The sequence below is a fragment of the Chlorocebus sabaeus genome, chromosome 13 (assembly GCF_047675955.1).
Source record: "Chlorocebus sabaeus isolate Y175 chromosome 13, mChlSab1.0.hap1, whole genome shotgun sequence".
Lineage (NCBI taxonomy): Eukaryota > Metazoa > Chordata > Mammalia > Primates > Cercopithecidae > Chlorocebus > Chlorocebus sabaeus.
In genome coordinates this window covers 15387424-15402772 of record NC_132916.1, presented here as the reverse complement: position 1 = coordinate 15402772, position 15349 = coordinate 15387424, and the positions used below count along the sequence as shown (strand labels likewise).

Sequence of the window (15349 nt, the reverse complement as noted above, 5' to 3'; positions counted from 1 at the left end):
AAAATATCATACTTAATTTTTTTAACCTATGGAGCATGTGTATATCTGTATCTATACATATGACTGAAGAATTCATCTAGCAATTCTGACAAAAATGACAGACTTAAATTAAGTCGGAAGAATTGGGTATAAAATTGGGATGGGTTTGGGAGCAATTTAGGTAATGTCAGAAACTGGTTAACGACTGCCTAGTTGCGAGGGTCAGCAGTTGTAAAGGTCTGGGGAAGTGGTGCTTAAGATGACCTCCAAGGTTTAGGCTTGGATGACCTCGGTGGATGACGTCATTAGTCAGCATAGTGAATATGAGGCGGGGGGAGGGCAGGCCTAGGGTAGTTAGATAGAAGTTCACTTTTGGACGTGGACAATGTTTTCTCATACGTCTTTCATCACTATATTGTCAGCTACATTACTTTAGCAAATACTAACTTGACTTTCGAGGATTTTTAGCCTAGCCTACAATTCTGCAGAACACTGTCACATCATTATCTCCAGTAGCTTTTGTATTAATTTCATTGCATTTTATACATACATAAAAGTATGCATGCAAAAGTATGCAAAAATGCAATTTTGCTTTCTCCTTACTTGGATTTAGAATACTTACCGTTTACTTGATTCTTGAGCAGTTTATGAAAGCATGCCTAGTACTGAATTAAAATTCTAAGAGCAAATACTCTTATCTCTATTCAACACATATTTCACCTGATTTTTAAGGAGGATGACTCTGGTACTGCTCTAATTATAAAAATGGCTTTTGGTTTATATTTATTTTTATTTTAGACTCCAGGGCTTTAAAAAAGAATTTGAGGCAACTTAAAATTGCAGTTATAATAAGTATTAAAACAACTGATAAAGACGAAAGACTAAAGTTACAAACAAAAAGAAGAAAGGAAAAATGCTACTCAATGTTCCTGGTTGAAGCACGCTAAAGCAATTAAACATGAAACTTGGTTTAGAACTTCTAAGCAACCGAGGCAGAGAGGTGGCCATGTGAGTAATCTTACAGCTTTGTCTACTGGTAGGAAGCTGGACAGGATGCTGTGTCTTGGCCAAGCTCCTTCCACTGGGCCAGGGCAGCCATCCCCCAGCTGCTGGCACTGATGGGTGCTAATGGCTCCCAGAGATGGAGCTGCCTCTACTGGGAAGTGACTGCCCCACTGCTCCCTGCAAAGACTGGCTGGCACAGGTTCCAATAAGCTGGTCCCTTGCCTCAAGGGAACACAGATACGTGGGGCAATTTGTGCTACACAGTTCCTTCTCCCGCTGTGGTTCCAGGCTGAAGCTGGTCTCCAGGAGGAACAATATTCTTACTTAGCTCTTCCCCTGCTCCTTCCTGCTACCCTCATGCCCCTTCTCCTGAGGGTCCTTTTCAATACATCGCCTTTATGAAAATCCCATCTCAATCTGATTCTAGGAAGAGAATACAGACCAAAGATAGAAGAGTCTTAGTCAAGAAGGAAAATACTAGTGTTCTGATCTTATACCAAAATGATTCTTGAAAACAAGGTAAATATACAGCAGAAATAACATCCTTGATATCAGATTTCAAAAAACACAAAAGCATGAAAAACAGTTGTCTCTTCTCTGGACCCATCCACCCACCAAACTCAAGACAATCTCCCACAGAGGTCAAGGCCTCAATAGCTGTGAATAAGCAGGGTTGGAAGCCTTTAAATTGCTCTTCAAAGGTCAAGAGTGGATGCCTCAAGTTCCAATCTTTTCTTTTTTTTTTTGAGACGGAGACTCGCTCTGTCGCCCCGGCTGGAGTGCAGTGGCCGGATCTCAGCTCACTGCAAGCTCCGCCTCCCGGGTTTACGCTGCCTCAGCCTCTGGAGTAGCTGGGACTACAGGTGCCCGCCTAATTTTTTGTATTTTTTTAGTAGAGACGGGGTTTCACCGTGTTAGCCAGGATGGTCTCGATCTCCTGACCTCGTGATCCGCCCGTCTCGGCCTCCCAAAGTGCTGGGATTACAGGCTTGAGCCACCGCGCCCGGCCCAATCTTTTCTTTATACATCATGGATATATCACTAATTCATCTATAATTTAATGGACACTATTTATGCTTTAAACTTGTACCATGTTTGAGGGTAACTTGTTCTATATACCATACTTCCAAATAGGTAAAATTAAATATAAATTCTGTGTATAGCTTAAAAATGATAATCCCTACTATTATATCAGAATACTACAACTTAGTCCATAAATATTTGTTTATATGATAACAATAACAACTACTTTGACTGGCAGCATTTACTGCGAGATACTCGTATCAGGCACTCTGCACTGATTATTTCTATTCCTCATGAATGTCCTTCAAGGGCAGTATTATTGGCCAGATCTGGATGTAGTAAACTCAGCCTATTAATCTGACCAAGTTCTCAAAACTAGCAGTACTGGAATTCCAGTAGGTTTAGCTTACTTGGAAGTCTACTGCCTCTATTAGTGTCAATAAAAAAGAACCTGTTACATAATATAACTAAATGATTTTTTCTACTAGGTCAGAGTAGAGAATAGTGTTGAGAACTGGCTGGGCATGGTGGCTCACGCCTATAATCCCAGCACTTTGGGAGGCTGAGGCGGGTGGATTATCTGAGGTCAGGAGTCCGAGACCAGCTTGGCCAACATGGTGAAACCTTGTCTCTACTAAAAATACAAAAATTAGCCGGGTGTGGTGGCGGGCGCCTGTAATCCCAGCTACTTGGAAGGCTGAGGCAGGAGAATCACTTGAACCCAGAAGGTGGAGGTTGTGGTGAGCCGAGATCATGCCACTGCACTCCAGCCTGCGCAACAGAGTGAGACTCCGTCTCAAAAAGAAAGAAAAAAAAAGAATAGTGTTGAGAACTAAAAAGCCCGTCCACTCCTCAGGAACTGTGTTAGATTATGAGGCCTATCACCATAATTCATAAAAAAAAAAAAAAAAAAAAGACAGAATTTTGAGGAGCTAGCGAATAGCTCAGTATTTCTCAAACTTGAGAAATGCGCAGACTAGCTGAAAAAGAAGATTAAGCATGGAACCCCAGAAATACGTGGATTCTCAGGGATCTACAGAGACCAGTAGAGAAGCTAGCTTGAGAAACTTAACAGGTTGTATTCTCTCATGAAAACAATTTTGGTTCTGAATTTGCATTGCAAAAGACATTCTGTCTTATAAATGTAAAATAATTTCATTAACAGTGAAATGGAAACACAAAATTAAAAAAAAAATCTAACTTAAAAGCTACATACTACAGACTCTAGTAGTTTAAGAGACACTAAAGTAGACCAATTAATTAGCCTAATTTTAAGAACCTCAGAGGTTGTCTGTTTTGTAGACAGAAAGTAATTGGGTTCAAATTTTGGGAACTACACTGGAGAGCTTAGTAAGAGTGAAGTTCAGCAGTAATTCAGTTCAACTAGTCAGAACAGTATTGTGATAGTTCAATGGTAGTGAAAGTTCTGCCATTAAAGCTGGATTGAGTTAGTTAAAAGATTGAGAAACAGAAGGGATAGCGGATTCTCACAGGAAAAAGTCCCAAAAGTGGTTGTAAGTTAAGCCCCTCGTTGTATCGCAAAGGAAATTCTCTATATCTGATTCTTGGAGTTTTGACTGAGAGTAAGTAATGACTGTTAGTAAATTTCTTCTGGGCATTAATCTCCCTCTCTCAACCACCCAGGAATCTGCCCAACCTCTATTTTTAGCACTTAGCTTATCTTACCTTGTGTTGCAATTATGTGCCTCTAGGACTTTCTCTTCCCGCATGCAGAAGGTTTAGAGTACTAGCCTTGAATTATTTTATCATCTCTGTAAAAATTCCTCCTCTTTCTTATTTGAGAAAATGAATTTTTAAAACATTTGCTCAATGTAACTGTCAGCAAAATATTTTCTGGCTTTCCTCAGAACATTTCTGCTTTGCCCTAATATGGTAAAACTATTTCAGAGCAGCAGAGAATTCTTTTAGAACTAAATTTTAGCCTGTAATCCCAGCACTTTGGGAGGCTGAAGCGGGCAGATCACTTGAGGCCATGAGTTCAAGACCAGCCTGGCCAATATGGCAAAATCCTGTCTCCATGAATAAATACAAAAATTAGTTGGGTATGGTGGTGCACACCTATAAGTCCTTGATAAGTGCTTTTCTGGATTACAAATAAATCTCTTGTATGTAATAGTTACAACATAATAAAAAATGTGAAGTAAATTGCTATGAAAATGTTTCATTTGCCAAAATGTAAACATCCCTAGAGAAAAAAAAGAATCAAAGACATAGCTAGCTTTTTTCCAAATAATAAATATTTTCTTGGGGCCTTAATCCCAGAGAAGATAAATTTTAATTGATAAACTACATATGTACCTTACCCCTAAATCAAAGATAAAGTGGATAATAACTTTGGAACACCATCAAATAATCTCAACTAGGTAACTAAAACAGAGTTAGAAAGCTTCCACTAAAAATATTCTAATATCTATCCTAAGAACCCGTTAGTAAAATTTAAATAGCCTGGAGATTCTGGATAATGGTAATAACCATAACTGTAGAGGTCTATGAGTAAGGATCTTGGTTTTTGACATAATGAGTCTTACACTATTTAAAATGTTATATGAACACACATGTGCATGACAAGAAGAAAGCAAGCTACATGGTCACTGGTTTTTCGGTTTTTTTTTTTTTTTTTTTTTTTTTTCTCATTATAATGGGAGAGAAAGTCCCTGAAAGCACAAATGTTTTAAATTTGAAGATAACCTGTAAGACATCTCCAGTCATCAGATTCTGTCCTGGATCTAATTATTCTGGGAGAAGTCATTCACAATGTCTCTGAAATCTGAGATGCTGAAGGGAGGTGGCACTGATAGCAAGCTCCCTGAGCTCGATTTAGAAAAAGCTGACAATTACGTCTGTTATGTAAGCGGAAGATGGCCTGACTTCCTAGTCACCCGAACGCTCAGCTAACTGGCCAAATGGCAAAGGAAGTATGATGGTGGCAGCAAAGAGCATGGAGATCGCTCAGGCGTGCTTCAAGACAGACAAGTAGATCTAACACTATTGGTTATGGTCCCTATTCTAAATCTAGAATTTATATCTAAATCTATAGTCAAATAATGCATTTTTTTCCATGCTATCTCTTTTTATTTATGAAGGATACATGATGTAAGGGAAACTCTGCAAGACTTTGTATTTGAGAGTTTTAGGGACCAGTGAGAAATTTCTATTCCTCATGAGGCTGTGAACTCCCTGAAGGCAGACTCTGTAACAGATTAGGCTCATATCCCCGTTGACTCCCCTTGCTACCCAACCCATTTTCAAGTAGTAAATGCTCAATATACATTCTCGAGGAAAAAGATGAGTTTTTAATAGTACACATCTTGTAGTAACTCACCAAGCAGTGGTTTTGCTAAAATAGACACCAGTTTTTTTTAATTTTAATATTTGGCAGAGAAACTGTTTCTGTAACTAGCACTTACTCACATAACTAATATATAAGAGTCAAAGCCTAGTTTAATATCCAACTGTTTTATCCACAGATGATTTACCACAAATAACACGACCATAATAAGGTTTCCCAAAAAAGTGTAAGTAAATCATGTTTGATGTAGCTTTAGTTAGAGGTCTCTAACAGAAATCACAGAAGGATTTTCTTTCTTTCCTCAAATATTGGATGACCGTGTAACTTATCTTCCATATGGGGATACTTTAAGAGTAACATCATGATGAAGATGATGAATGATACTGCCACCAGGGTAACACGCATGAACCTAAACATTTAGTCACCCTACCTAAGGAGAACAATTATAATAAGAACTAGCCATTCATATTATGATTTTTGTGGTTCTTACTCAGGAGAAGTAAAGTACAGTGTCAGTTTGCACAGAAACAAAGGTTAGATCCTAGAGGTTATTTCCTATGACACATCCTCAGGGGAACAAACGTCCTAATTCTGATATACTACAACAAATAAGCAGAAACTTACCTCTGGTTTGGGGACAAAAGCTCGTCCTGGAATTGTAAAGATGTGTCGAACATTGCAGAGGTACTGAGCCATAACAGAGAGGCGACTACGTTGTTTGCTTCCTGTATTGGCTGCAAGTCTCTAGAGAGAGACAAAAATGAATTTTAGCAAATAATTAGTCCGGCCTGATTAGATGAAAAAAAGTGAACATTTCATTATTTCTGAACACTAGGTGGACTTTTTGAGGCAAATTTGAAAAGGGTAGGCTATCTGACACATGACACACAGCAAACATGGGGAACATTTTCCTCCAACATCAACAGAAGTACACCTAAGAAGTGTGGTTTATGTCATACATAATGAACTACAAAAATAAGAACATTTGCTCTACTACTGGCTGTTGTGATTTTCGAACCACTGTTATATTCGATAGCAGAAGGTCCTACATAAAACAAGCAATCAATAAATACTTGATGAAGAAATTAGCAAGCATAATGAAAAATGAAAGATGCTTAAATACTTAATTTTCTGAATTACCCCAACATATGAATGAACATTTTAAATGGTATGCTTTTCTTCACTTAATATACTAAAACCGTGAGTATTCAGAACCCTTGGGGAATTGGCTGTTCTTGACAAACAATGTTTGTAAAAACCTAGTAATTTATTCTTTTAAGCACTCAAACATTTCTGTTTTGCAATTAATTAGGTATATGTAAATTAATTCATAAATGCAATGCAATTTCAAGTCCAAAAGGATTTTAAAAATTAACTTCCATATGTATTATATATGTATTTAAAATTGAATTCCATGTAAAATTTATATAAGGCCAAGAATGGCCAGGACACTCCTGAAGAATACCAGCAATGATAGGGGAGCTCATCCTACCAGACATCAAAATTGATGCAGGCACAGACAGATCAATAAAACAAATGCCTTAGAAACAGACCCAAGCACATGTAGATATCTAGCACATGATAGATGTGATGTAGCAACTGCTAACAGAAAAAGAAGGATCGTTCAATAAGTGCACTGGTATAATTAGATACCTATAGGAGAAAACGGTAGGTCCCTATCTCATACCATAACCAAAAATAAACGTTAAACAAATTAACAATAAGTGAAAAGCAAAACTTTAAAATTTTTATAAGTAAATATCTATGACGTCCATGGTAGGGAAGAATTTCCTAAAGATGCAAAGGCAGAGCTATATATGAAAAGACATATATATATATATATATGCTATATAAGAAAAGATATACATATACGTATATGTATGTCTTTTTTAAAATTTTATTTTATATGCTTATGTATGTCTTTTTTTAAAATTTTACTCTTGGCTGGGAACAGTGGCTCATGCCTATAATTCCAGTGCTTTGGGAAGCCAAAGCAGGAGGATTGCCAGAGGCCAGGAGTTCAAGACCAGCCTGGGCAACACAGCAAGACGCCCTCCTCAATAACAACCACCACCACCACCACCATACTTTATTATAGTGCTCAGAGTACAGATGAAATTCCTATACATCAATAATCATATGATAAACAGCTAATAGAATATATAAGGCAACTCACATAAGAGAAATCCAAATAAACCATAATATAAACTATGCTCTACCACAGTACAAAATAGGAATATGCAAATTAGAACATTAGATATAACTTCATACACATGAAATGAACATTTAAAAAAAAAACCAATAGAACCTGATACTGGAGAATATCTGCAGCTACAGGAAGTTTCAGATACTGCTAGTGAGAGAGGAAATCTGTATAAGCATTTGTAGTATAATTTGGCAATATACAGTAGAGCTGAAGCTGTGTAAAACCTCATGACTCTCTAGGTCTCTAAGAACATATCCTAGAGCACAGCGTACACAGGCGATAGGTATAAAAATATTCATTATGGCATTATGTGTAATGTCAAAAAATGAAAAAAAATCCATCAACAGGTGAATGAAAAAATAAACTGTGATAATTTTGATAATGGAATATGAAACAATAGTTAAAATGAATAGCAAGGGTTATCCACATAGATTGAATCCCAAAATGGAATAAAAAACAACCAAGTCACAGAAAATTTGTATAGTATAATGCTATTTGTATAAAATCTTGAAAAGATTTCTCCTATCATTTACTTTCTCTCTCTCTGAGAGTGTGTGTGTGTATGTGTGTGTGTGTGTGTGGTGTATTTATCTGCAGTACAAGGAGAAAATATACATGGAAATAATGACGATGCAGTTTAAGATAGTACAACTCATAGGAGGGAAAGAAAGGGGGTAGAAGAGGGCTCCAAACATATCAACAATATTTTATTTCTTTAAAAAAGATATAAAAATATGGCAATATGTTAAAATTGAGCAGAGCTGAATGGTGGGTAAAAAAACTTAGGGATGCTTATCTTTCTAAAATGTATCTTGCTTCTCTGTGTTCTTAAGAGTTCAAAGGACATTCTAACCCTCTTCTGGATGATTTGGGGGCAACATTACAAACAGCAACGATTACTGGAATAATCCTGGGGCTAGGCAGGCAGGCAGGGGGCCCCACTGCTCAACAGTAGAAGACAGTGCTTTTTGAGCTGTGTTTGCAGCTGTCGGATTTGCTCTTTCCTGCTTCACTGCAATGCACCCACATAGTCTAGCCACTTCTTTTCCTCTGCTGCTTGTAGCCTGCTGTGGACATGAAAACCATATAATTTACCTTATTAGAGCTTCGCCTTAAGTAAGATTAAAATACAGGTTCTGTGTGAGATATGGAAGAAACTTCCTATAGGCAAAGTTATCGATTGTACTCAAAGCCAACCTTTCATTTCATATCCCTTCCTCCTGACCTTTTTATTTTACACTGTCTGGCTCTTGTCTGTTTGGAGAGTTGAAATTATTGGGATGCCATATTCAAAATTAAGTGACGAGCTACTAAAGCATATAAGACAAAATATAATCTTTCTTACTAAAATGTAAAACTAAGACACATACACTCTTATGAAGCTACAAAAAATGACAGAAGTAGAGATTTAAGTTAAAGAATAAGCTTATGGATCAAGTGGTCAAAAATATTTCTAGTTCTTCGTAAGTAAAAAAGGAGCTTAATCTTACAACTGGCAGAAAATTCAAAATGCATTGCAAATTTTAATATGAGACTTGCACAATTCAAAAAAGATCTTATTTAAGTATATTTCACTTAGAACGCTATGTACACATCCAGAAACGTCAGGGGAATGTGCGTCCTAATCCATTAACTTGACCCATTCAGTTCAATCTTTGTAGCATATATCCCCAGGCTGTAGAGATGAAAACACGCGAATCATGTATTTCAATCTAGAAGAAATCAGCACACATAGCTGTCCCTAATTTATTAAGGAAAAATTCAAATCACAGACCAGAAAGGTCTACAAAAGATTTCATTCAAATCTAGCATAAAACTTATATGGTCTGTCAACCTCAAATATACATTACTGTTTCTGTGAGAGATATACTACAGGAAAAGCTAGGAAATTTCAACATCCATTACAAGATAGATGATTTTAGCAAAAAAAAGGTCAGGAAATCAAACCAGTTAATTTTTCATTAAAAGGAAACCTCTAACCCTTGAGCTCTTAAAAAGCATTTTGATGGAGTATGAGAAAAACAAGGGGTCAAAGAATTTACAAGGACAGTGTTTTTTTTTTTTCTTATTAATCCAAAATAATTTTAAGTACAAGGAGAAAAATCAGGCTTACACTTGAGAAGCTACACAGCCATATATCAGGGACAATGAGAACTATGTAACGTAATTAATGGAGAGGTGACTCCCTCCCTGCTTGGGATGTGCCCATAAACAGCCAGGGTCCTCTGGAGATGGCAGAAGAAAAAGAGGCTGATGGTAGACTCAGAAAGAAAAGAACACTGGGCCAGTAACATCGAGAACTTGCACATCATGACTTTAGCAGAAAACACACTACTTGTACTCAAGTTCAGCTTTCCCTGTAACTACTCCATGACTTTCTGGAAGGCACTGAATCCTTTTGAGATTCGGTTCATCATTTATATTAATAAACGAAGTTAGATGGGATTAGTTGTCACTTACTGTTTAACAGTCTGATTATATTTTATGAGCTATAACTTTATATTGTCTGTATGTCCCTTAATGCGTATGAGCTGAATTCTTACATTTAGATCCTGTAGTCCTAGAGACAGAAATAAGATGACAGTGCTCATTTATTTCTGTTTTGTGATTCACAAAGCCAAACAAAGTAAATGTTAGAAAGGGCTTTCTGTGGCTAAAATACAAAATTACATATACAACCATGTCAAGAGCAAATGGCATGTAAGAAAATGCTGCTATATGAAAAGGTTTGAATTAGTGTCCCTGCCCAAATCTCATGTCAAATTGTAATCCCCAACGTTGGAGGAGGGGCCTGGTGAAAGGTGACTGGATCAAGGGGGCAGATTTCCCTCTTGCTGTTCTCATGACAGTGAGTTGGTTCTTACAAGAACAGGTTGTTGTAAAGTGTGTAGCACCTGCCACTTTCCTTCTGTTCCAGCCACATAAGCTGTACCTGCTTCCCCTTCACGTTCTGCCATGACTGTAAGTTTCCTGAGGCCTCCCTAGCTGTGCTTCCTGTAGAGTTGCAGAAACATGAGCCAATTAAACCTTTTTTTTTAAAAAAAAAAAATAAATTACCCAGTCTCAGTATCTCTTTATAGTAGTGCACAGAATGGACTAATATACTATATATTCTCCCACTGAAACTTTCACTTGCAAAATGTGAAAATCAGAGGGCCAGTGTTACCCAGACTTCTAAGGCATTCTATAAATTAGACTCGATATAAACTCTTCTCAATATTCATGCTAAAATTTCACTAAAATCAACCATTTTTTGTTCAAAAGAATTGCATATGGTGAAGTCGAAGTAACACTATTATTAATAACCACAACTGACATTCTGAGTCACTGAAATTACTCCACCTCTTCTTAAGCCTCTGTTTGTGTTTCCCCCCACACAGAGTACATAGTATTTTGTATCTCTATTATGTACTCAAGAGCAGAAATACCAAAATAATCATGTCAGCTGAGAAAAATAAATTCACAGATGTGGTATAAGAAATATATTTGGACTTTGTCCTGATTCCTTGCATACACCTTCTAAAGCCCTTGAAATTTCCTGAGTGATAGGCATGTCTTGTTTTAAATTCACAAGTCCCCCAGAGTTTACAGTAATGAGATAACTTAGGATGAGGCCTCTAGGCAGCTCAAGATGGGGCTGGCCACAGAGACCAATTGATCACCCATGACTTAAGTGCAGGTAACGTGTTTCCCTGAGTTTTTGAGCCATTCTGACAAGTGATCCAACCTGAGGAGGGTGTCATGGGAACCTTTAATTTATTTTATAGCTGGTAGCTCAGAACTCCTAGAGGCCCAGATTTGTGACTGTCATCTGAAGTGAGGGGCAGTTTTGTGGGACCTGGCCCTTAACTTGTGGGATCTAACACTAAAAACAAGTGGATAGTATCGGAATTGAATGAAACTGCAGGATGCCCTGCTGGTGTCTGGAGAATCGGGAGATTGCTTGGTGTGGAAAACACCCACACATCTGGTGTCAGAAGTTGTGTAAGTGCAGAGGAAACAAGAATAGTTTCTGTCAGAACCAACATATCCAAAGGTTGAGAAAAACGACAAAGAAAACTCAGCATGGGCTCAGTTCAAACCAATCCAAGAGAATTAGCAGGTTCATGAAGAGGAAATGGCAAAGACCTTACGGAAAGTGGTGACATCATCCCAGGTTTCCTAACAAACACGAAAGGGTCCTACATTTTTATGATGGGAAGTTCCAAGACTCCTGAAAGAAATATTTTATGGCCAACTAATCTAAAGGAAAGTTTTTCAACAATGGCATGACTGACATCTTGGGCTAATGTTGGGTGCTTCTTCGCTGTGGCAGGCTCTGCTGTGCACTGAAGAATGCTTCACAGCATCCCGAACCTTCTATCCACTAGAGACCAGAAGCCCCCTCCCGGGTTGTGACAACGAAAAACACCTCAGACACTGCCAAATGCCCCTGAGGAGCGGATAAGGCTAAAGTGCCCTCGTTGGAAATGATTTCCCTAAACGGGAACAAGGGTAAAAAGAGAGGGATAGATCTATGAAATGAAATTCTTATGATACACTCAAATTATCTGAGAGGAAGGCATTTAAAGAATTAAACTTATGTAGTAGTAGAGTCTATTGATTTCAAACAAATTCTGGTATTAAAAAGTTTTGTTCTGAAACAACAATAAAGCTGAGTAAGTCATAGGAAACAATGGTTTGCATAAACAAGATCACTGAAATGGAAAGGAGATGAGCCTTAGATGCCCAGCCTGCAGAGGACTGGAGGCCCTTCTCGGGCTCCAGCAGAGGCAGTGGGCAGCTCAAACTGAGCCTAGAGGTCTCCCGGGCTTGGGGAGCCAGAGCTGGAGATCTGGGAGGCCTCAGTAGGCAGAATTTGTGGAGTAGACTACCAAAGATATGGAAAACACACACACGCGGTGCTCACACATGTGCAGGAGCAGGGGGTGGGGGAGATAGGAACAGGAGAGGGAGAGAGAATGTGAGGCAGAGCTCCTGAGGTAGCAAAAGGGCCCCCCAAGTCCCCTGCTGAGCACTGATCTGCGGGTGGCTGAGGCTTGGGAGCCTGAACTAGAACCAGGGGAAGGCAGGAACAACTGGGGTTCACAAGGCTCAAGAGGCCCCGAAACATGCAGGGCGTTGGGTGCCTCCCTCAGAAAGGTCATGACGTGGTACTGGGGCTCAATTAGCCCCAAATTAAAAGCTACCCTGGATTCACCAGAACAATACAAGCCTCAAGCAATCTTATCTATGTATCAAAAGAAACCCAGCACTCAACCCAATACCACAAAATCCAGCCCTCATCAGCATTAAAAAAAAAATAAAACACTCACAATACCTGATATTATGTCAGAAATTACCAGGCTTTCAAAGAAACAGAAAAATGGAACCTCTAACAAGGAGGGGGAAATCAATTACTAAAAGAGTACAGAAATGACAGAGATAATGAAATTAGCAGGCAAGGATCTTAAAACAGCTACTTTATTTATTTGTTCTTTTTTTTGAGACAGGGTCCTGCTCTGTCGCCCAGGCTGGAGTGCAGTGACGTGATCACGGCTCACTGCAATTTGATCTTCTGGGCTCAGGTGATCCTCCCGCTTCAGCCTCCTGAGTAGCCGAGACCACAGGCATGCAGCACTGGACTTGGCTAATTTTTTATGTATTTTTTGTAGAGACAAGGTCTCCCTATGTTACCCAGGCCCTTAGCCTCCCAAAGTGTTGAGATTACAGGTATGAGCCAGCATGCCTGGCCAAAACATCTACTGTAAATATCATACCTACATACAAAAATGCCAAGGAAGGCATGAACATAATAAGGACAGAAAGAGAAGATCCAAAGACCCAAATAGAATTTATAGAGATAATTTTTTTTCATAATAGTTAACCAAATATCCATGCATTTACTTAATTCTTTCCTCACTGCTGATTTTTGATCTGACCATTATCAGATACTGCTAAGGTGTCTGCATCGGGCTTTCTAGTCTAGTAATTGCTCTGTCACGTGCTACTTCTCATACTGCTTTAATTATTAAAAGCTTCACCAGACATTTTACCATATGACAAGGAAATCTTCTTTCAGCACTCTCCTTTTTCAACACTTCTTACGTATTCTTGCAGGTCAGTTACTCCAGATGATCCTTAGAACTGCATATTTCAAGATAAATTCTTCGAGGATTATAATTAGATATACAGAATTTTTGGAAAAAATTAGCATCTTTACAATAATCATTTTTCCTTCTGGGGCTATGATATTTCTCCTGATTTATCTCAGTGACCTTGAGATTCTCAGTTAGGTTTTATAGTTATTTTTATATGTCTCTCATTTTTTCTTAGGTTTTCAAAATAATTATTTATCTCCAAATAATATTTTTGTACTTCTCATTCCAATAATGATATATTTCCCTTGATTCACTCCCTGTTATATTTAGTTTTCTATTTTTTTTTAAATCATGAATTCAATCTTAAACTCTCCTGAGTTTTTGTAACTTTTTTTGACTATATGCAAACTTGACAGTAGTTTTATCAAATTCACCTTTTAATTGGCTCCAATCGGACTGGCTGTTCTGCCTGAGGACTCCTTTCTCTCTGTCCTGTAGGGGAGGCCCTCTCCTTCCTGGATTTCATGTCATTTTTTTCTTGATGTCTCTAATCAGACCAGTGCTTCTATGTCTCTAACCAGACCAATGCTGACAGAGGTGCTGACAGGGATCAATGAGGGCTGACTATTGTGAGTAAATGGAGTTAGGTTAATTGGGACCCATATGTTAAAAACAGTAAAAATGGCTTCTACTTCACTATACAGAGAGATCAACCCCAAGGGGACTATAGATATAAATGTGAAAGGTGAACATAAAGCTTCTAGAAGATAACAGAAGAATATCTTCATGAACTCAAGATATAAAAGGGTTTCCTCAATAAAACACAAAAAGCACTAGACATAAATTTAAAATTAAGAATGCATGCTCTTCAAAAGACACCATAAAAAGAAAATAACAACATGCCTTAGAGTAGAAGAAATGCTCAACACATTTAACTAAGGACTAGTATGAAGAGTATTAAAGAGTATGTGAGAACTCCTCCAAATCAGTAAGAGAAAAATAAGCAACCCAAAAGAAAGGTGAGCAAAAAGCAAGCACTAAAAACAAGTAACCCAATGGAGGCCAGTAAACGCACAATAGTGCCCAATTTTGCTACAAACCAGCAAGGACAAAATAGAACACAATGACATTCCATTACCCTCAGATTAATAAAAATGTACAAGTCTGGCAATACTGAGTACTGGCAAGAATATGGAACAAAATGAACTCATACATGCTGCTGGTGGGAATGTAAACAGGCATGATGATTTCAGAGATCAGTGTAGCATTATCTATGCAGGGGTGAAGATTTGCAGTTCCACTCCCAGGTAAATACCCTAGAGAAATGTTGCCCATGTGCCCCACCTGACATAGTATGGAATGTTTATGACAGTTTTGTTTGTAAAAACAGAACACTGAAACTAATTCAAGGTACGGGAACATGAGAATGAATAGATAAGAGATCTTACACAGTCAAATAGTGGGTAGTATATATAGCTACCTAAATAAACTACAGTCATGAGCAACGTCAGTGAATCCGATAAATAATGTTCAGGATAAAAAGAACACATACTATATGAATATATACAGAATACATATTATATGAACCCAGTTGTCAAAAGTGGACAAAACTAAAGTGTATTCATCATAGGAATATAAATCTATGTGATAAGACTATGCAAGGGAATTAATTCAAAATTCACAGTAGTGATCACCTTAGTAGCATGGGATGGAAAGGAGATGCAATCAGAGTGAGGGATACAATGG

The 15349-nt window shown here is 38.0% G+C and overlaps 1 protein-coding gene across 2 annotated transcripts in view; it reads right to left on the bottom strand.

Annotated features, from left to right (window-relative positions):
* TFB1M (transcription factor B1, mitochondrial) overlaps positions 1–15349 on the bottom strand; it is a 54448-nt gene that overhangs the window by 20460 nt on the left and 18639 nt on the right. For both annotated transcript variants that reach the window (XM_008007662.3, XM_073022319.1), the window contains one exon: positions 5942–6061. In XM_008007662.3, the coding sequence (XP_008005853.1) occupies positions 5942–6061 (120 nt within the window). The remainder of the gene's footprint in view (positions 1–5941; positions 6062–15349) is intronic.